This window comes from Blennius ocellaris (genome assembly GCF_963422515.1).
Source record: "Blennius ocellaris genome assembly, chromosome: 5".
In the NCBI taxonomy this organism is placed as follows: Eukaryota; Metazoa; Chordata; class Actinopteri; order Blenniiformes; family Blenniidae; genus Blennius; species Blennius ocellaris.
In genome coordinates this window covers 21,766,490-21,789,356 of record NC_137654.1, presented here as the reverse complement: position 1 = coordinate 21,789,356, position 22,867 = coordinate 21,766,490, and the positions used below count along the sequence as shown (strand labels likewise).

At 41.8% G+C, this 22,867-nt stretch overlaps 3 protein-coding genes across 7 annotated transcripts; 2 read left to right on the top strand and 1 right to left on the bottom strand.

Moving 5' to 3' along the window:
• Positions 1 to 584: 584 nt before the first annotated feature.
• Positions 585 to 7,424, top strand: LOC308130710 (transcriptional regulator QRICH1-like). Its single transcript, XM_080497145.1, has 12 exons — positions 585 to 773; positions 1,400 to 1,676; positions 1,755 to 1,844; positions 2,421 to 2,561; positions 2,660 to 3,436; positions 3,518 to 3,692; positions 3,816 to 3,970; positions 4,059 to 4,173; positions 4,670 to 4,778; positions 4,888 to 5,036; positions 5,115 to 5,205; positions 6,160 to 7,424. Exons 2-12 carry the CDS (start codon positions 1,419 to 1,421, stop codon positions 6,344 to 6,346), a joined length of 2,247 nt encoding a protein of 748 aa, XP_080353271.1. The 5' UTR covers positions 585 to 773; positions 1,400 to 1,418; the 3' UTR covers positions 6,347 to 7,424.
• A 156-nt stretch (positions 7,425 to 7,580) lies between these two features.
• On the bottom strand, positions 7,581 to 12,147 carry LOC308129977 (receptor-type tyrosine-protein phosphatase V-like). 5 transcript variants are annotated; one of them, XM_080496128.1, is made up of 11 exons: positions 12,050 to 12,147; positions 11,633 to 11,703; positions 11,115 to 11,214; positions 10,940 to 11,030; positions 10,775 to 10,851; positions 10,538 to 10,672; positions 9,386 to 9,508; positions 9,058 to 9,218; positions 8,446 to 8,581; positions 8,050 to 8,111; positions 7,581 to 7,951 (listed from the first exon to the last, which is right to left on the bottom strand). In XM_080496128.1, the coding sequence occupies exons 2-11, from the start codon at positions 11,635 to 11,637 to the stop codon at positions 7,711 to 7,713; spliced, it is 1,131 nt and encodes a 376-aa protein (XP_080352254.1). In that variant the 5' UTR covers positions 11,638 to 11,703; positions 12,050 to 12,147; the 3' UTR covers positions 7,581 to 7,710. The 5 variants fall into 5 exon arrangements, with proteins under 5 accessions (XP_080352254.1, XP_080352255.1, XP_080352256.1 ...); XM_080496129.1 differs by having other exon boundaries at positions 7,581 to 7,930; XM_080496131.1 differs by having other exon boundaries at positions 7,813 to 7,930; positions 8,015 to 8,111.
• A 927-nt stretch (positions 12,148 to 13,074) lies between these two features.
• LOC308129908 (uncharacterized protein) lies at positions 13,075 to 21,743 on the top strand. The gene is made up of 6 exons (XM_080496027.1): positions 13,075 to 13,251; positions 14,110 to 14,213; positions 14,414 to 14,637; positions 16,778 to 16,836; positions 19,331 to 19,489; positions 20,176 to 21,743. The coding sequence occupies exons 1-6, from the start codon at positions 13,213 to 13,215 to the stop codon at positions 20,356 to 20,358; spliced, it is 768 nt and encodes a 255-aa protein (XP_080352153.1). The 5' UTR covers positions 13,075 to 13,212; the 3' UTR covers positions 20,359 to 21,743.
• Positions 21,744 to 22,867: the final 1,124 nt, after the last annotated feature.

Sequence of the window (22,867 nt, the reverse complement as noted above, 5' to 3'; positions counted from 1 at the left end):
ACAACTTTTTTTTAAAAATGTCTTCGCCCATGCCTATATTCAGCTAAGATCAATTCCAGTGTTCTGCAACCCTGAGATGGGGAATCCAGTATGGAAAGATGAATGAATAGATATTTCTGTTATCAAATACAATTTTTTAATGATACACAAAAGTGGCTTCTTACCACGCACATAAGCATGTATTTATGACGGTGTAATTAAATGTTTCCGTTTTAAATTTCAAAAGACACACAAATGTTTGGACCACGTATTGACCACGCTGAAGCTTGTCCGTGGGAATTAACCCTCAACTGTCCAGAGCTTCCTGAGCTCCACCCAAACATTTGGCGCATCTCTGTGGGACGACCTTAAAAGATTGAGAAGCCAGTGAACCACTAGGAGCGGCTGTCTGGTATAACTGTGTTTTAAGGTGGACTGATATCTACCGGATCTGGTCTGGCGCTTCACTTCTGCGCGTCGCCTTTAACAGACCACCGCGCACGACTCAGTTCTCGCGATATCACCCTACTAAAATCGCGCGATAACACGGCGGCGTTACAAACCGCCTGCTCATTGGTCTGCGGGTGCTGTTGTAAGATGGCGCCCAGTGAAATATGAGTGGTCGTGAAGGAAAAAAAAAGTACAGCTTGTCATCTAACGACAACCACAAGAATTAACGAATAAACCGGCCTCAGGCAACAACAACGAGTCTTTCCTAACGTGCACGTTGGAAAAGGAGCGCCGTTTCGTGGATAGTGAAGCGGTTCAGATCTCGGCCCGGTTGAGGAAGAGAGGTAGCTAACGCGCCTGCTAACGTTAGCCTGCTAGCCTCGGAGAAAACAAAAATGCAGTCGTAACGACAGCGACACTGATCTGTTATCCCACCCGATGCTATTATCCGTAAAGTAGACACCTGTCAGGAAGCTCGCCGGTTGCCCCGCGGGGACATCAACCCGTTGTGACGTGTCGGCACATTCCACCGTGGTTCTAGATTTAATTTGAAAACAGCACGCGGCTAGTTAGCGGCTAACACTAGCTTGTTGTGTAATCAACTTCTTTGAATAAATGACACCAGCCGAGCCTTATTCATTTTACTGTTATTGACAAGATGCTTGTTGTCAATATGTAGAGGCTGCCATTGCTGCTTTGACTACTGGATCACATTTGGAAAGTGACCGCGCTTTTGTCCCTGCTCGTTTACACTCGGCAGAATTAACCCTTTCCTATTACCACCCCTGTGTTGCCCCGTGTCAGAGAGCTGGAGGTCCATTTGTAGACACCCTAAAGCTTGAAGTCATGTCAGCCTAGTTACATTATTATATATGATAATAGATTTTTAACAGGGCTGCTTTATTTTAATCACAAACTGGATTAATAAAATGGTAATCTGCTCCTGTTCTCAACTGTTCCTCTAATACAGACAAGGACACACAGCAACGATGAACAACTCATTGGATGGTACCGGCTCCTATGAGGAGCTGATGAGACAGAAAGCTCGGAGCATACCGCAGCACCGCATGAAGGAGTTCCTGGAGTCGCTGGCCAGCAAAGGTCCAGACGCCCTGCAGGAGTTCAGTCAGCAGAGTGGAGACACCACAACCACGACCACCACCACCATGGTTTACCAACAGGAAGCTAACTGCATCTACACAGATAGCACAGAGGTGGCGGGCTCTTTGTTGGAGTTGGCCTGTCCGGTAAATCATCTACTGAATCATTGAAAGGTTTTGTGATCGCAGGCAACCCCTCTCTGACAGGCCTGTCACCTCACACAGGTTCAGATCCAGGTCCAACCGCAGCAGCAACAGATTCAGGAGTCTACATCCCAGCAGCAGACTGTACAACATGAGCAACAGATAGTGCAGGTCTGTTAATCCGTTTGTTTACAATGTTATTTTCTTTTGTTGTTATTTGCTCATTCTTTCATTGGATTTCATTAGAAATATTTTATCTAACAGTTTCAAGCAAAGTTTTTAGTTATCTGCCGAGAAACAATATTTTTACATTTTGTATGTATGTTGCAAAGCATAGACAATACTGTTTTTAAATAGTAGAAGTTGTTTGAGTTTTTATTCTCTCTGAAGTTAATCTAGTGTCAAACTCATCAACATCTTAAGTGTAAGTCGGGTCTTTCTTGTTTTATTGGAACCTTTTAACAACTAAACAACGTTGATACATTGCTATATTGAAGACTCCACTCAAATGTACACTTCAGTTCAAGTATTTTGGTTTTCATTGTTGTGAGAAGACTAGGTGTTGGACATTGATGGGAAAATGTTTGGTGTTCCTTTTGGCAAAGAGCTCATGCCACTTTGCTTTGGGGTGTGTTGCCAGGAGGGAATGTTTTTACTATTATGATGTAACGTAAAAAGTTTTTTTTAAACAGCAAAAGGGGGTGTTGACTCGTTTTTATTCATCAGTACTCTATTGTCTGTTTCTAGGTACAGATTCAGGGTCAGCAGCAAGGTCAGATGCTGGGTCAGGTTCTCCAAGTGCCCTCTGGCTCCCATCAACAACTGCAAGGTGTGACGACCGCACAGCTTATTCAGCCCGGAGAACTTACAGAAGAGCAACATCAACAGGTAAACGCACAACGGACCACATGTCCGATAGAACCATGTACTTTGTTTGAACAAACCAATATTTTTCTAACGACTTCACTTTTTCCTGTGTGTTGTAGCTACAAGCCCAGTTGGTGGCAGCTGTTGCTGGTGGACAGCAGATCCAGATCCAGACTGTGGGGGCGCTCTCTCCCACACAGCAGCAGGACAGTGCAGAGAGAAGAGTGATGGGAACTGCTGTTGCCACTGCCCAGGGAGCAGGTGTTCTCCAACCTGCCAAGAAGCGCAAAGTGGACATGCCCATCACAGTGTCCTACGCTCTGCCCGGCCAGCAGGTTGCTACAGTGCTGGCTATTCCTCAGGGACAAGGCCAGCAGCAAAGCTATGTGTCCCTGCGGCCAGATCTTCTAACTGTGGACAGTTCCCACCTTTACAGTGCTACAGGCACTATCACCAGTCCCACGGGGGAGACCTGGACCATCCCCGTGTACTCTGCGCCCGCGGGGTCTGGAGGCCGTGAGCAGGTCACGCATATTGCCATTCCGCAGGAGGCTTACGGAACAGTGCAGGTGGCAGGAGCAAACACTACAACAATGACCACCATGCCAACACAAGTTACTGTGGATAACGACAAGCTGAAAAACATTGTTAGTCAGAGTCAGACTGCACAGGCTGTTTCAAGCATAACAAGTTCCGGAGGAATGGGGGGTCAGGAAGAAGTGGTGCACACACTGGCCGCTAACACCCTGTTCCCTGCCCAGCTGATGAATGGGAACATCCACATCCCTGTAGCAGTGCAGGGCTACTCCAATGCCACACAGTCTCTCATCTGGGACCCGCAGCAGCAGGTGCTGCACACTCAGGGACTGACGGGCCAGGATGCACAGCAGCTGCAGGTAATGGCTGCTGTTCACCTCTTTTCGAGTTGAGACAGATTGTCTGAGGTAATAGTGTTTTTCTATGTGTCGTGTCTGCAGGGGCAAACAGTAGTAGAGGTAGATGGTCAAGGCCAGCAGCAGGTGCAGGTGCAGGAGTTGCTGCTTCCTGCCACTCTGAAGCCAGAAGAGGGCTTAGAAGTGTGGCGGCTCTGGGCCGAGCGGAAAAATGCAGAAATGGACAAATCAGAAACAAATAAACTTGCTCCTATTGGCCGTAAGTTTGCTAATATATTGCCTAAAAGGATGGATGAACATTTGTGTCTGATGTGTGTTACATTTTTCTGTTAACTTGTTTTCTCTGTCAGTCCATTCACTGATTTCTGGTTGTTTGCTTTAGGACGTCAGGTTCTGCGCTTTCAGGTGGACTTGGTGTCCTGCGCAGTGGCTGAGCTCTGCATGGGTCTGTCTTTAATGACAACAGAGGCTCGAGGGTTGGAGGAAGAGTCATACGAGCCTGACGTCCTCTACTATGTGTTTCTGTGCATCCAAAAAGTAAATCCACACGCATCCTCTGGTTATTTATGAAATCCGGGTGCAATTTAGCAGCACTAATGGATGTTTTTCTGTTGTCGTCCCACAGTATTTGTTTGATAATGGTCGCGTGGACGACGTGTTCTCAGATCAGTATTACACTCGCTTTGCTCACAGTTTGCACCAGCTCCTTGAACCATGGAGACCAGCTGTTCATCCACTAGGTGAGATCACAACTATATTTAGCATTAGTTTATATATCTGCTTCTGTTATTATGGTTCTGTCATGGTCCCCTACAAATAGATTCCACAAACCTTGTGTTTATTATGCATTCCTAATAATACAGTTGCATGGCGTAACCTCTTATATGTTGACGTGAGCAAAGCTTACACTGGTGCGTAGCGATATGGCATTTTCGTGTACTTGTGTGGTTAATCTATGCCAGTTTACTGTATAATTCACTGAAGCTGCTTTTCCTTATTGACCTTTAGAATCGGTGGCAGCATGATGACAGATTTGTTTGACTTGAGTTTTTTTTATTCTTCCTCTCAGGTTCATCTTGCGTTACAACATGTTACTTAACCAAACTAGCTTTATTCCGACTGCTCAAAATCGTAGTTTAATCATAGTTGTGTTTGAAGTGGTCAAATCATTATGTAGCACGTTATGTTGGAAATCTAATCATCTCGGTCGTAATCTGCACCTTCCCTCTCCACCAGGTTACATTATTCCCAGCCATGTGACGGAGGAGATGCTCTGGGAATGTAAACAGCTGGGAGCTCATTCTCCCTCAACGCTGCTTACAACTCTAATGTTCTTCAACACCAAGTGAGTCTTGTCTGTTCAAATTCACTTGCGTCACAGATAATCCCCAAACAGTCTTCTGTGAGGTGCCGTTTTTCCCTCATCACTTCAGTGACCATTCGTCTTTCCACAGGTATTTTCACCTGAAAACGGTGGACCAGCACCTAAAAGTGGCCTTTTCGAAGGTGCTGAGACATACTAGGAAGAGTCCCAACAACCCCAAAGACAAGAGCACCAGCATTCGATACCTGAAGTCAAGCGAGAGGTTTATAGGGCAGAAAGGTAATTACAACTTAGACAAGTAACCGGTAACCTGCATTTAAAGCTTAAAGTAACTGACCGCATGTTCTCTCTGTTTAGTGACTGATGACATGTACTCAGAACAGCTAGAAGATCCAGAAAACCCCCTGAGATGCCCAATCAAACTCTATGATTTCTACCTCTTCAAATGGTAAATATGAAACCTTCAAGACTTCGAGGAAAAGAAACACTAAAACGTGTAAATACCGGAGCATAAGTTTAATACTAAGATGTATTTAAAAAACGAAAAAAAAGCTATCGGTAATTTTGGCATACGTGACCGAGGTAAGAGTTATTAATTCATGACAGGAGTTAGTTTCTCTTAAGGGATGCAGCTCGCTGTTTTATTGACAGGGAGTGTGGAGTACACACGTTGCACTCTGTGCTGAAATGTGCAGAGACACTGTTGCTAGGCAACTGACTCAAACATGGATGCTATATAACTCTTCACTCTCTGAATCACGTTTTATTTATTGCCTTTCAACGAGTATTAATGCCACTAACGTGTTTGGCCTTCGCTGCTTTGAATAAATGTCAGTTTCTGTCGCTGCTGGTGAACACGAAGGAGAAATTAATTAAAAACAGAGAAAACCAATGCAAAAGGAGAGCATGCAACCTGAACAGTCAGTCCCCGGTCCTCCGTGGACTCCAACCAGGTACGCTGGGTATGTACAGCGCTGGATTGGATCGTTGAATGGCTGAATGTGATTAACAGTTCAATGTGCTCAAGCACAAGAAAAGTGAATTCCATTTAACCACGAGGCGAGAGTATAAACTGCATCACAGTATGGCCAAAGCTTTAGCCGAGTTATTTATGCAGAATTGAAGTTGTTAAACCCAATTCAATTCATTTCAAGCTGGCCATTCGCTGCCTGAACGCTGTGAGCTTCGTTAATTTTGTGAGCACGCCAACATAAATAAGGCAGTTATGTCTGCATGAGGCTTACACATTATGTGAATCACATTTTAAACCAACCAGTCCTTCTGCACCCCTCCTTTTGTTCTCATTAATTTGACATGATTTTTCCCCCCAGGCAGACTAAAACTGTAATTGATAAATGTAAGTTGAAACTATCCTTACTTTTCTTTTTTTCTATTTTGCCAGTCCGCAGAGTGCGAAAGGTCGAAATGACACCTTCTACCTGACTCCCGAGCCTGTGGTGGCTCCAAACAGCCCCATCTGGTACTCGACCCAGCCAATCCCTAAAGAGCAGCTGGAGCAGATGCTCTCGCGTATCCTCGTCGTACGCGAAATCCAAGAAGCCATTAACATGTCTGAGAGCGTGCACTAGTGGGACCAGAGGCGAATGGAAAAATGGACTACCCCCTTCATTTCTTTCTGAGTTCACCAAGCCTTTTGATTGCTCATGATGAGTAGTTTTATATTTTACTTTCACCCTCTTGTGGTCTTCGAGGGTGGCATGTATATGTTCATATTCCCTGTGTGTCGGCGTACCTTGCACACAGACTGTACATACGCATACGAACCAGTACAGATCGTAGTTCTGTCTCACCAAGGCAATTATTCAACAGTAGTGATTTTTGGCCAAAGGATGTCGTGTCTTTTATTGGACCTAAAGTCTAATTTAAATGTTATTTTAAAATGTTTTTTCTCCTCACAGATGATTTGGAGCACTTGTTTTTTGTCTTTACTGTTTTAATCTGTAATATATTTCTTTTGTTTTCTCTGGGTTGGCCTGTGTTATGCTGCTTTTCTTAAACATCCTTCTTTGTTGCCCCCCCCCTCCCCCCGAAATCTGCCTTGATCACAGTTCACTCTCACACTGAATACCTCAGTGGTATTAAACCCGATCCAAGTAGCCAAACAGGCTAAATATTAAACTCACAAGAGTTCTCTTTCTTCGTATTCAACTTGTCTGCCTTCAGCTGACAGACACTGAACTCTGGAAGAGGCTGGTTTGTTGACTGCTGGGCTGTAGCACCGCCCATCAAATGAGCTCGGTGACATCCGATGGCTTCAGGATGCAACTCTGCTGTGAACTTGACGACAGTACGATGTGGAAGAAGATGTAACGAGAGGAGGAGGAGGATGCTCCTTTCTCTCCCAACACAACAATAACTCCCAAATCACCTGAAGAGGAATATGTTGTATCATACATGTTTATCGGGGGACAGACGGAAAGACTACAAAGTGGGTTAGTACTTAATGTTCTATACTGTATAGTACTCATAGCTCCTTCATGTACTGTAATCCTTCAGTCATCTAAGGAGAATGGCAGTGCCTGTGTGTTTTTGAAACATGACCTTTTTTGTACAGCCACTATACCATGTGTCTGCCTTTCTAGCAAGTCAATTCTGCACATGCATCCTCGAGTACTGAAGATAGTCTGCATTGTGTGAAATGGAAATGATGCACAATGATTTTCCAAAAAATAAAATCATTTCACAACACTTATCAGTAATGGAGGTAAACAAACTGTCCAGTTCCACACGAGTTTCACTTGTTGCAGTAAATAATTGAGAGTGGATCAACAGGTTTGCTCAGATATAGCATGTTTAATTCCCCTGCGGTGCAGTACAAACTGGTGGATATGTAGTCTGTCTACCAGCACTTGTTTCTGTATGTTGTTGGGCCAGTTTTCCTGGCTGAGGGCCCGTACTGGAAGACGTTGCAGTTTTTCACCGCGATGTGTAGTCAGTTCAGAAAGTGAGAGCCTGGGTTCAGTGGTGAGGAAGAAGGCAGGAGCCTCCTCAGCAGGTTTGCAGGGTGGAACATCTGTATGCTGGTCTGTGGTCGGTCTGATGAAGGTGTCTGTCTGTGGCGGCGATGTCTCCTCCTCCCTGTCTGCTCCTCTGGTCTCGAGGAGCCGTGAACGCCATCCTGAGCCTTCGGAGATATTCCCTGGATCGGTGGGCTGCCGAGAAGGTGAAGGCACCTAATTAAAATGTCACCATACGTTACAGTGGCTAATGATACGCTATCCAAGCCTCAACCTCACTTTGGTCTGTGTTGGAGCTCACGTATTGTTCTCACCCTGCTGAGGTTCCGCCACTGAGCCAGTGAAGAAGACACTGATGAACAAATATGTACTGCGTCTGAGTGCACAGAGAGGAATGCAGTTTGAACCAACAGAACACACGGTGGTAATAAGATGACACATTTATGGGGAGTATTAAATGATTTACAGCCAAAATCACAATATCACAGTCCAGACTTGAATATGGTTCATTCAAAATTCTAATTAGGATATATAGGGATTTCTTAACAAACAGTAATATATCAGACATGCATAACACTTAAATGAAATATCCACTATGTAACTAACACTGGAGATCATGGTCTTTATATATATATATATATATATATATATATATATATAGAAAGACTTTAAATTGGATCTTGGATGAGATAAATGCCAATGAGACTGACTAGATTCTGGACCATCCACATCCGATGTAGCCGCAGGTCCTCCACCGCAGCCCGTATGTCCGGCTGGACGCCCCTCGCACACAGCTGCATCAGCCACAGTAACGCTACAAAAGTCCCCGATCGTCCGACTCCTGCACTGAAATAGAAAACACAATGACCATAAATCAGTGATTCAATCTTCATCCGTGTGGTACCTTTCATGCAGTTTTATACCATTCAATAGGCTAGAAAATATTAATTAAAAAAAAAAAAAAAAAACCTGCATTTAAACGGTAAACTTAGTGATAATTAAAATCAAGAAGATAAAAACTACAGTTAAAAAAAAAAGAAAAGAGAATTGCACACACAGAGAAAACATGCAAACTTCACACATAAAGGTCTGGACAATATTTGAACCCATGGCCTTCTTGCTGTGAGGCCACTGCTCTACTGCAGCATATTAAGATGATATATTAATATGAAAAGAAGAACTAAAATAAATTCATTAAAATAAAATGTGCAACTAAATGTAGTTCAGAGGACAATAGAATAGCCCAATCAGAAGCGTTTTGTTGAACCACCCAGCTGAGAAAGAACTGAAAACCCTGCTGAAGTGATGCTTTCTGTTCTCACCTGCAATGCACCACAGCCGGACCCAGACGAGGAATGGCTTCCAGATGCTGCCGTACGTGCTCAGTGAAGGCGCACAGTGAAGACACGTTCCTCGGGACGCCCCGATCCGGCCACGTGTGATAGTAGTAGTGCGTGATCATCCGGTCTGCTGGGCAGTGTCTCTGAAACACAATACACTTCACGTCAAATCTGCTGCGACAACGCGTCTCTTTGATTGATTACTAGTCTGGTCAGTGCACAGAGGAGTCAACAGATGCAAGGCAACCGTGCGATGAACGTCTCTCTCTCTCTCTCTCTCTCTCTCTCTCTCTCTCTCTCTCTCTCTCACCTGTCGAAGGTTAATGCTGCTGACAACATAATCTGGGCCTTGTTTACGGGTCACGGTTGTCACTTGGATCAGTCCGTGATAAACGGTCCCCGGCTCCAGAGGCCAGTACTTATCACACAATACCTGCACACATGCACACGCACACACACGCACACGCATGCACACACACACACACACACACACACACACACACACACACACACACACACACACACACACACACACACACACACACACACACACACACACACACACACACACACACACACACACACACACACAGAAAAGGTCAGAAAGAAAGTCCTGGTATCATGCACACACTGAAACAAATGGAACCTTCTTTATCTAAGATTTTAAAACAGAGAAATAGAACCACTTATTTTTCTCAAAAGACCACAAACATCTGTTGATACTGCAGTGTCTACAACATGACTTTTTTTTTTTTTTTTTAAGAATGCTGAATGCGTTTGCCAGAGTGGACAGTTTAGTAATTTTCACTCTGTGACCTGTTTTAATAAGACTAAACACTAAAACCGGGGCATAATCTGTTTACACCTGCTGTACATTACATTGCTTCTTAAAAAAGGCAGAATAGCATGTTGCCATGAAATAGAGAAAAAAGACAAACAGATCTGCTGACTGCTGATCTCTAAAGCAGATATCTGCTGTCAAGTGAGGACTCAAGTTTGGTAAAGGTACATTAAACTCTATCACAGTCCATCACAAGTCAAACTCTCACAGTCACAACTACAAGTCACTTTTAATCACCATTTAACCTCAAATGCATGCTTCTGGACTGTAGGAAAAAAACACAGTAAGTGGAATGGATCTCTCACAAACACAGGGAGAACATGTACATCTGCACTACAGGATATTTGCTTCTCAAAAGATTTACATTCATATGGCCAATTAAACTAAGAAAACGTATAGGTGTGATTTCATTGACTGTGGCTGCTGATTCTAATGAAACTGCAGTGAACAAGATTGCTATTAGAAAACTGCATTTGACACACACACACACACACACACACACACACACACACACACACACACACACACACACACACACACACACACACACACACACACACACACACACACACACACACACACACACACACACACACACACACACACTGAGTGTTCTCTCACTGTGTCCTTGTGTCTCAGAGCTGTCACCATGACAATTATCCTGACGTTTTGCTCCCACACCATCCTCCAGAAGTCAGCTGTGGTGTTGGCTAAAGGACCTTGTGTGCAGATGAAGTCTCTCTCTGATCCTCCGCCCTGGATACCCAAACACACACAGCTCATCACCGACGCGGAAAGATGCAAAAATTGACCCGATCCACAAAACGAATAAAGCCGAGGGAGTAAATAAGACCTTACCGGCACAAAACTGGCATTGATGTAGTCGGTGTTCAGATGGGAGTTTTGAACAGACAGCCTCACCCGGCAGTGATCATCTACAAACACACAGTAAAAGGACACAAAAGTCTGTTGCTATTCATACTTGTGGTAATCTGATCTTGTAAGACGGGTTTTTGTGCTTACAGGGTATAATGTAAGGGTATCTGTTCTTCTCTTTGTTGGCCTCCACGTCTGCTGCCTGAGTGGGGAGATCCTTACCAACATCATTAAGCTCCTACATCAAGCAAAAACATTATTACACAATGCTTTTTAGATCTTACCTTTAATAACCCTCAGTTTTTCGAAGCATATTGGATACCTCAAACTCCTGTTTAAAGCCTCTGTTGTCATTGGCGGCTCTTGCCTGGCAGTGCGAGGTGAACGCCTGAGCAATTTTTGCTCGTGAGAAAGTTTGCAGCCTGTAAAACAAAATTGTAGTACAATGAAACAGATTCTGTAATTTTCACAAATTTAATAAAAGAAAGAACTAAACCCAATTTGCACCACCTGATGACATCTTCCTTTATCTAAACAAAACCTGAGCACTTTTGTTGTTCATTGAGTTGACTTTACAAACAACAGCTGATTAAAACGTACACACAAACCCCATATGTGACAGAAAATATCCCCAAATAAGCAGCATTTATTTATGTGTGTGTTATAAATATTATATAATAAATCAATTAATAAATGTATATATTTTTCCTGTCTTCAGTATGCGGCTGTTAGATAAAGTCATAGGCAGGGCACATTGTTAAAATAGTTTTTATACTGCTGGTGAGTTAAACTAAATAACAAGTCAAAGCATGTACACTGAAGGGAAGCAGCCATTCTTACCTCATATCTTTTCTCACAGGTAGAGTCCTAGAAGGACCAGACGCTCCTGAGAAGTACTCAGCGCTGATCAGCTGATAAATTAAAGCCAGATGGAAATCAAGTAAACTGACAGTGACAAGGTGACTGCCATGTCTTCTACTCGTCAATGTGTTTACTCGGAAACACAAGCGTTACATGCCAGGCACAGCCAGAAAGTCGTTTTTCTGGCAAAATCAAACTCCTTTTCCATGAGATCATCACATAACAGCTTACGCAGTCAGTACAACCCTACAGTCACACGGAACAATTAGTGCGTAAGGCTGACCTGACAAGAAGACAAACCTGCCCCAACCAGTTTTCCAACACAACAGCCAGGCAGCTAGTCCCAACAGCTCTGGCGTTGTGTGTCTTTCTTACAGTTTACTTTTGTAAATTTACCTCAGCTGAATGTTTTCAGTCTGTCACCACAGAATGAAGAGTCAAAAGCTGCAAAGCCCCCAGTCATGGTGAAACGGTGTGTCTTGTCTGAGTGCTTCTCTTACTCTCTTGCTTCAGGCAGGAAGAGGTGGTGTGATAGGTGGAGACTGTGGGAGGAGAGTTACACCATACCAGGAGAGACACACGTCAAAAACTATAGTTATTCTGTTCAGGGTTGTGGAGCGATTGGAGTCAAACCCATCAAACTATGGGTGAGGGCATCCGGACAAGGGAGAGCAGGTAGACCTGGACAGGCCTCCAGTCCAACACAGGGCAAACAGACAGACCGACACATACACATTGACACAATCTCAAGCTACCAGTAATCCTGAAATGCATGTTTTTGGACATTTGTAGGGAAACCTGAGTACCTGGACACAACCTATGCATTCACAGAGCGAGATTATGCAAACTCCAGACACATATTCTGTGTTTTGAGGCAAATTTCATGAGGTAATGTTTATATTTATATATCTTATTGTGCTTAAAACATAGACGTGACAGTATCACGTATGCATAATGACTAAAATGTCAGCTACTGACAGTTTAATTCTGAGTGGTGAAAAAGTATAGCACTTTGAGTAGTTTATTGAGGAGCCAATATCTTTTCAACAATACTTGTAACCAAGTGCAATTGAAGCAATGGGAAATGACTTTGCACCTCTGAATATCAATCTTTAAAAATCACAGTCACCTGAAAACAGTTTGTTTGTCAAGTGTTAGTTGTTATTAAGTCCCTTTAGGGTGTTGGTGCAAAGGTGAGGGCATGTGTGGCAACGCACGATTCGGACGACGCATGCGCGTTTGTGCGCGCTGTCAGTTTTTGATAAGCTCTGAAGCGCAGACTCAGGAAGTAACCGTTTCCCCATTTCTGTTAAAACTGCTGGAGGCGCCCCGTGTTTGTCGACAGCGTAATTCATTCAATTAATTTTTTTGCAACAGCAAAGTTGAATGTTTTGATCGACTGTGAGATGATTTAAGGCGTGCATATGACAGAAACTCAATGGTTTCACTTTGCAGGTGGACAAACAGCATTAATGCAATAGAAGACGCGCTCTTCCTGCTTGGCTGGACTCAGGACAGACACAGAGACAACTGGCTTTGATTGATATCAGAGAGCTGTCATGGATTCAGTCCGAGCTCAGGACGCACTGGAAGGAAAGGTAAACTATGGAAAAGCGCACCAAACTGTTTCCTTTCGAAAACGCCTATTGAAACCTTAAACATTTACAAAGCCGCGTTTTATTCGTATAACTTTAGAAACCAAATGTTAATAAATGAACATAAACATAAATACACCCGGAAACCACAGACAATTCTAAGAATATTCAAGTCACATTGTATATAAATGTTTTCTTTTACGCAAAGGAGGGCACAAGTGATAGTGAAACTCAATGTCATTTTCAGTTCACGTGACTTACTTACTTTTTTGTGACTTGCATGAATTGACGTTCATCATCAATCATTACAAATATATAATCATAAATGATTAAGATGCTTCCATGATCCTGCCACTTTCTTATCTATTAGATTACATGGGTTTGATCATTGGTTTCAAAGTATGAATTACAAACATTGTACATGTTGTATGTGTTGTGGTCCAATTAGGAGACAGAAGGACCTGTAGAAAAGCCAAATGCGACCAGTGAGAACATGCAATTCCTACACTGAAAGAATTGGTCATTTGGACATTTATAACCATGTTGCTGTGAGGGATTTCCCCCCATTTTATAGTGGTAAAGGAGAAAACATTGTGAAATATGCTTATGGTAAAATATGTCTGTAAAAATAATTTTGTCCATTGTGAATACAATTTTGATTGATACACATTTTCCTATCAGGGCATTATGTTGTGCTACAGGGGACACTGTGAATAGAGTATTCTATTCTATTCTATTCTAGTACTCAGGTAGAGCTTGCACAGCATGCTACAGAATGATCTTTTTAGACTTAAAATGAGCTATGCACTCTTTGGAAAGCACCGCAATGTCGTAATTTGGTTCCCTATGCATTTGATTCAGGGTGACAAGAGGCCGATCAGACGAGTCAGGAGTCCGTCCAGACCCAGGGCCTGGTTGTCACATTCAAATAAACCCAAGTTTGTTGGCCATCTCTACAAGTCTTCGTAAGATTTATCGGACATTGTTTTTAACCCTTTAACTTGTACCTGCCAGCACACTTCTCCCAACCATAACTAACTGATTAATTATGATGAGAAAATTCAAAAGCTACCAACAAAAAGAGGAGTTGATGATGATGAGGATGAGGATGATGATGATGATGACGTCTGTGATGGTGAAGATGATGATATTGATGGCGGTGCAGGTTTTCCAGGGATGAGCGTCCAGGTTACACACCCGGCTTCAGCAGCCAGAGGTACCACAGCTCTTTCTACCACCGAGCTTCCGTGAACAAAAGAGATCCATTTAAAGCGAAACCTCACCACACTGCCCCGCCGAGAGAGAAAGACTGGGACCGAGAGAAGGAGAAGGAGCGGTACGAGCTGAGAGAGAGCATCAATGAAGGTTCCTCCATGACACAAAACAGCAGTGAGTATATCTGAACAGAAATATATGTAAAAACAAATGAAAACAAACAACAATTCTGTTCTTTTGTTGTAGCAAATCTCAATTCCTGACTGGAACAAAGTGTTCACTATATGACCAAATGTTCACGTGTACACATGAACATATTTTTTTTAGAGTTGGTTTAAGACGTCTCGTCAATAACAGTTTTTTGATATTTCTACTCAAAGAGATGATCAGTTGGTAACTATCCAACTGCTGTGGTCATTATGGCCCCAGTTCCTGCTATTTCTTCTTTTTGTGTGTTAAATAGCACTGATGTTTAGTGAGGGCCCCAGTAAAATGATTCAGAACATTGTAGTCACAATATTAAATGCTTGAGTATTACATTAGAACAATTAAAAACTAAAGAGACAGCAAAATTATTTCAGTCTTGATCAGACTGCATTTGTGTAGTAAAGCCTTTGTTACGTCTCCTCCTCCTCCATATATGGTCATGTTAATACATGTTTATGTCTTACATAATATATGGCTTGACATTATTGAGCATTTTATTAAATGACCATTGGGTGGCAGTATGAAGCAAGCAGAAGCAAATGAGAATTTCATGAACACTTTGCATTACAAATATTTGGAGGGCATTTGCTCATCGCGGTATCTGGTGGTTGGTGCGTAGTCACACTCTGGCAGCAACAAACCAATCTTACATAATGCTGGTCACTAAGAAGCTTTTACTGGGATCAATACCTGGATTATTTCATCAATGAATGGCTAGTGGTTGAGCCATTGTAGAGTCTGCACCTCATGTGAACCATGTGTGATTCAGTCAGTCAGAAATAGCTATACTGGCTTTGTTAAAAACAAAAACTTCATCATTTGTCAGTGAGAAGAGCCTATAAAGTAAACAGGAGAGAGTTTAAATCTGCGTTGATGCTGCTTCCTTGGTTGTAACACTAATTGTGAAATCCACGTTTCAGGTTTGAGCTGTTGTTTGTTCCACCGACTGTGCTGCTGGTACTGTATGTTTTTCTCTTCTCCCGCACACGGTCGCTGTATCTGTGTGTACACTGCAGCACTGTGGAGGTGTGTGTTTGTGTATGTGTGAGTGTGGAACAGGTTTTTTTGTGTGCCTGAGTGATGGTGCGATGATGGTGACTCATCGCTGATGTGTGTGTGTATATGAGAGTCAGAAAGACAAAGAGAGGGACAAGCCAGCAGTATATAATGAGCTCTAATGAAGCCATCGCTTCGCATTGGAACATTGGAGTCCAACATTTCCACTCAGATTTTCCAAAATGTGACCAGATTCTGCCAAAACTCGCATCGATTTATGACCCTGAAAATAACGAGAGTCATGAGCATCAGTGCTGTTACTTTTGGCATCTACTTTAGGTACAAATATAAGACGACCCCCCCCCCCCTTTGTTTTTTATTTACAAGGATCATATTTGGGGAAAAAAGGATCGTTTGTGGAAATAAACCACTTCTTTTGTGGTATACTGTAGATAGCTGAAAACAGGTTGAATTGACCATGTGTGATGATGCCTGCCGGCCTCTTCCACAACAGTTTGGTGCTTCAGGACAACGTACAGGAAGTTCAGTTCAGTCAGTGAGACAAGCATCATGACGGAGACAAATTCTTTTCATTCCCACTGGACCTCACTGTCACTCATCGCTTATACATACCATCTCCTCTGACCCTTTTTGTGCTTTCCGCCTTCTTGCATTGCCCTCAGTCACTGTATTCTTTTGACAGTCATTATAAGACTGAGCTGCATTGATCACCATCAAATTAAAATGATCATCATAACTCCTTCTGTAGCTTATTAGTTTGACCTAGTTTTGAGCCACTTTTCCACAGGTGATCGCTCTATTGCTCCATCTTTTAGCCACAGCTTATCATTATCTGGATGTGAAGGACACTTACGCTTAGACTCCAAATATAAGACCCCCTCGCTGCTTCAGAACTACAGTATTTCCCAGTAAAAAGAAAAAGATAGAAAGAAAAAAAAACTCTCATACTCAGACCAATATGCTATAGGTAGTACAACAGAATAAAAACAAGAGCCAGCCAGATAACATGTAGAGGAAATGTAGTAAAAAAATAATCTGTTGTTGTGCTGACCTGGTGCTTTGTCTGTCTTTTGTTGTTGTTTTTTTTCAGCTCCTCAACCTTTCTCATCCAGATCCACCAGGTCCAGAGACAAGGACATACAGTTCACTGTGAGTTCACAACAATAGCTTTGCCTCCCTTTTCCTTATGAACAATACAGTGGTCCTCCCTGTCAAGTCACTAAACATTCTGACAAAGCTCACAGATAATCCAAAGCAATCTAAGATAGCTGCTTCTGACAGTGTTCTTAAGCTGTGATTTAAAAGAACTTCATGATGAATTCAACCAGTCACGTCTTCATGGATGGCAGTTTTCTGTGCTTTGAGTGTGACAACTGTATCTTTTGAAGATGGGTCTCTGAAAAACATTTTCTTAAGCAAACATAATCATGTAAATTATATCTTTGCAGTCATTAAAACATGTTTTAAGTAGGATTGACTGACAGATTCATATTCTCTGGTCCACTGGGTGCCACACTATATTTACCCTAGACTGCATTTATTTTGAATTCATTGCTGAGAAGTCACATAAATTAAGCAATGAGTTAATATTTCCTCCCATTTGTTTTACAATATCATAATCAAAGCTCAGGATTTGAGCTCAGCATTGAAACTTGGATACAAAGTTCAATTTATTTTCTTTTCCTGTAGTGAACTTAAAATGTTTGATTTCATATCATGCATGAATTAGGAATAAGAGATTGGACTAAGATTTGTTTTTCTTATCATCAAATGTGAACATAGTTTTCATGATTAATGTCTTTGCTCCTAACATCGTGTTCCCAGGCGGGTGCTGGCTGCTACACACTGTCCTTCATGTTTTAATCTTTACCGGCTCCAACACATTCAATTTGATTGTTATCAGGCTTCTGCACAGCTTGACCATGATATGAATTGTTCTCGGTCAGTATAAATTCAGTCTCTAAAATTTCGAAGGCAAAAACTCTGCTCTGCACTAAAGCCGAGAGCAACATCGATATGCATTTTTTTTTTTTTTGTGTGTGTGCGTGCGTATAATTTTTCCATCACTAATTGCACAAGTGATTTGTACATATTCAAGCTGGAGGAGATATTGTTTTTGTTAGTGAGAGCAGAGCGCAGACGGTCTCGGCGTTGGCGCGCACAGCCCAGGTGCTGCAGACGAGGCTAGAATCAAGCGATGGCATAAATCCTTTGGTTGACCTGAGCGCAGCAGAGCAGCACGTGACGGATCGCTGCTGATTACTGCTGCAGTGAATTTCAATTCAAGACGGGAAAAGAAATGGCTGTTTTCAGCTCTCCATGTACTCATCAGCACTGTGTTTATAAATCTGACCAGCTAATGTCATCTGCTATTAAATGCACTGATGTCTCACTTATATTCGCTTTTGGCAACGTGCTGCGCTTGCACTTTTTTTTGTCATTATGATAAAATATAATTGCCATATATTAGAAGTTAAATCCTCTGCTATGAATTTCGAAACAACAATTCACTGCTCTGCTTTAAACCTGTTGCAGCTGATATAAAACATCCATAATAAGAGTCGTTTTGTTATATGCACTGAGCAAGTTAATCGTGCCTCTCTCTGATTCTACTTAATGTATGTTTAGATCTCTGGTGTGCAAGAACTATTTATGAGTTGCAGGGTTTGAGATGCTTATTTTTTTTAACTCTATGTGAACATTTCTATTAATGTATCTTTTTAGTTCATGTTGAAACTATTTAAGTAATAAACATCATTCATCCATATTTATCATTGGCCTAAAACTTCGGGGTGGAGGAATATCAGAAGGTCACTGAAGGAACTTCTCATTCATACTTATCCACATGATTTGTTTCAAGACAAGCTTCAAATTGCTGTACCGTCACCACATCCAACTTCAAGTCAATGACAACATTATTGGGTCTTTTTTTTTTTTAATTAAGTGGAGGAGCTTGGAGAGGAAGACCTGAGAGAAAATTGATGGCTTCGGTGAAGGAGGACATGGAGATGATTGGTGTAACAGTCGAGGAGGAGAGGGGGTTAGCGGGAGGTAGACGATCCCTCTGAAGTGACTTCTGAAGCGAGCAAATGAAGATTAAAATCCGCATTTAGACATGAATATATTGTAAGAATGTTGTCCACCCAGTTAGAATTTGGGAAACTGAACCCTCCCAGACTTTGTGCTTAATGGTCATGTCTACAGGTAACCTCCAGAACTTGAGGAAGGGTTTATTTATATGGAGAATTAAATTTCTCACTTTGTTTTCAGTCTCCAACTTTTTATTTTTTTTATTTTATGAAAGAATCACACTTCTAGCGGCTGTAAGCTCCACTGTGTTCTCTGCTGAACTGCTTTCATGTGTTTGCTTTTTAACTGTTGAAGCTATTTCACTTCATCTGCTGTACTGCATTTCCTGTTTGGGATGGTTTTTCTTTAACTCCTGAATACATACAGAGCCGTTGAACAGTTGAAAAATGTATAAATCATCTCCCCGAGTGTTACAAGTGAACATGTGGCGCTTCACTGAAATCATCTTTTGGTCATGAGCAGCTCCGTCATCATCGGGGTTTGCATCCAAGTTTGAGGCCAACTGTCTCATTACTATAGTCCAAATTCTTCTTCTTTTTTTTTTTTTTTGCAGGCTGGTCAGATTGACAGGAACCAAAGCAGAGAGAGAGATCACAGGGGGAGCAAAGGCAAAGACGGAGAACGCAGCAGAGACAGGGAGCTCCCTTCAACTGTCAGCCAGACGGCAGCACGAGACAGAGCCATCCAACAGAAGAGGAGAGAGATAGATGAGGTGGATGATTGTCGTCGCCACGCACGCACGCACGCACGCACGCACGCACGCACGCACGCACGCACTACATCTTGGGAGGGGGATAGTTATAAGCAGATAGAGGAAGAGAAGAGATAAGACGAGCTCGGATTAGAGGGAGTGACAGAAGAAAGATGCTTGAAAGCGCTGGGAGACATAAGACACGGAAAAAAAGATTTGTTTTCTGTAGTCTAAACATTAATTTCAAAATGCTGAGCCTCAGGCAACAGGGGTGTCACTGACTTCACTTCGCCAAGCCTGACAAAGAGGGTCTTATACACAGTTTGACATGATTGATGGGGTTTTTCTCCTCTGTATTTAAAAGAAAATTAAGCAGCGCAGCTCACCTGAATCACAGAGACCTCTCACACGTGTTTAAATGCTGCCTCCAATGTGACAGACATCACATGAGGCTCTGCTCATTGCGTGTTACCACCCACTTGATGGAAAAGATGGCCTCTTGCTTTTCATATCTCCATGGTTGCAGGATTGTAGAAACACTGCAAGAGAAACTGTCTGGCAACAGGTAGCTGATGCAAAAATTGCACACACAAAAAACACCAACTTGTGAATATCTTGAAATGAGACTTTTTACCCACATTTTTTTTGTTTTGCTCTCTGGTTATGAGAGCTGTTGCCCTGAAACCATGAATGTTTTTGTCTTTCAGGCATACTATCAGGAATGTGAAATGTTTGGAGTGGTGACAAAGATGCTGATTGCGAAGGATCCGTCCCTGGAACAGCCCATCCAGTTGTCGCTGCAGGAGAACCTCAGGGACATTGGTGAGCGCTGCGTGGAGGCCATGAAGGAATTTATTGAAGAATACGACTCCAGGGGATCGTCACACTAATCTTGCACTCATCCACAACTACGGTGCTTGCTATATATATTTTTCCGACGACTTTTAAGTGTTGAAAGTCTTATTTGATTAAATTGAATTCAAAATGTTCTAGATATAATTTTTTTATCTGCTACCTGAATAAAATCCCCTTTAGTGCTCAGTTCCATGCTGAACACTAAGCAATGCTGAAAGCTAAAGATAACACTTAAAATGTGATGACTGAAAAATACATTGGTATACAAACAGTGTATTTTTGCATATTTTGCTTCTAAAGCGTTTTTACTTTTACTTAAATGTTAGATTTAATTTAATTTCCCACAAGAATGGAACTTTGTTTACGACTTATCTCGATATCTAGAATGGCTTATAATCATAAACCATGAACTTTTCCACCTTTTCTGACATTAAAACCACCAATGTAAATTTATTTTATCAGGATTTTATGTGGCAGGCCAACACAACATGCTGCATAATTATTGAACAAAAAAGCAAGCCACACTTTTCAGTTTTTTATTTGTGACAAAGTTTGAAAACAATGCATCGTTTTCATTTCACTTTACAATTATGCAGTGCATTATGTTGGTCCATCACATAAAATCTTAATAAAATGCTTATTTACATTTGTGGTCATAATGTCTCAAAAGGTGGAAAAAGTTCCTGCGGTATGAATATTTTTGCCAGCCACTGTACTGATGTCAAGGTAAACATGAGCCAACAACAAACTGCAGCAATAATGTGCCGTGGATGTTTAAACACATTTAAAAAAAACCCCAAATCAGCCTATTATTATTTTCACTGTGAAATTGTTGTCACTGTACATAAAAAGATAAAATGCTCTGAAGGTTTAAGGAATATCTCTTTAAAAAGTATACAGGAGTAATTAGATGAGTCTTGGTTGTTAATCCTACGGAGGCTGGAGAAGTATTTCAATCTGAAAGCTCTGAGCAACTTTAACCTGGTTTGTATAATTGAATTATGCAGCCTTGCAATTGTGAGATTTAAGGTGTGTCTGCAAGTAGATTTTCTTGAGTGGCCGAAAGAGTCCCAAGACAGATCATCATTACCTGTGAACACGTTGATTCTAGTGTTTTGTGAGTGAAGCTTTCAGTAAGATATGAACATTTTGACATTATTCTGGAGAAATTAAGTGAAAAATCCAGTTTGTGTTGAAATGAGCAGATTCCCGTGTTTTATCGGCTACTGAGTGGTATGGGTGATGTTTAATACTAAAGAGAGACATGACATGTTGTCCAGAGGAGGAAGTATTCTGTAAACGGTGCTGCTTAAGGACACAATGTGGAGAGCTTCATTTCCACAGCAGGGCTACAACCTGTGACCTATGGACACACTGAATGAAAGTGGCTCCATCTCATTTCGCTGCAGTCCAAGCACATTTAGAGGGTAATTTGTCGGAAATGTAACATGTCAAGTGTAAACTATCTCATCGTCACAATGGTGACAAAATAAACCAAATAAATAAATCTAACTTTTACATACAAGATCTCGTTGTTCATTGAAGTACACTTTATTTTCTGTATGAGACAACAACAACAAATTAACATGCAAGCCTCCCTATCTCTACATCATGTTATACAAATGATTCTTAAGTTACAAAATATATATAAATATTTAAGACCATATGTACAGAACATTTACATTACTACATCCATTATTAAAGTTTATTACTATATATACATTTAACAGGTATTATTCTTTAATATTGTTATAATTATTATTTGCATTCTTATTGTTATTGTTAGAGTTATAAATATTTCTATTATTTCTTTTAATCATCTATAAGTAACTCTCAAAAAACAAAGCATGTTGCAGAAGAGAAAACGGGACCGTACCTGACATTACTGTGCCTGAATGGTCAAGGAGCAGAGGCTGACCGGCCTCAGTCCTTGGTTAAGCATGGAGAGCTGGCTATGTAGAGCACAAGGTTCAACAGACTTATTTTGTACAGCGTGATAACAGGGCTAGTGAGCCAACACTATATTCCAGCAGCATTTGGATTCCACTGAGGTAAACAATGACATAGCTTGGAATCTAGCACATAGCTTTCACTATCCCAGCACAAGTTCTCATTTGTCCACGTCAAAGAAGCTTACTGCCCAGGGCTTGGATCACTGAGCTGTGACGTAAACAGTCAGATCACTGCAGTTTGACCAGTTTCACTTCCCTTTTCAGACTGTTAAGGAATTGTTCAATCTCTCAAACATTTATACACGCATGGACACTCACATACATCATGTTATTTACCCCGACCACAGTTTATTCAGTGGTCAAATTTCGTCAATGCTTCTTGGGACCATCAGCTGAGTTGATCTTCATCACTGTAAACATTTGTGTTGCGTAAGCCAGCTGAGCTTCCTCTTATGATTAGATCATTCTGTGTAGGTGTACACAAACACAACCCGGTGTGGAGTTGTGTAAGCTCAAAAGCACAAAAAATAGGCCTTTTTCCCTCTTCAACCCTAACACACACACACGCACGCACGCACGCACGCACGCACGC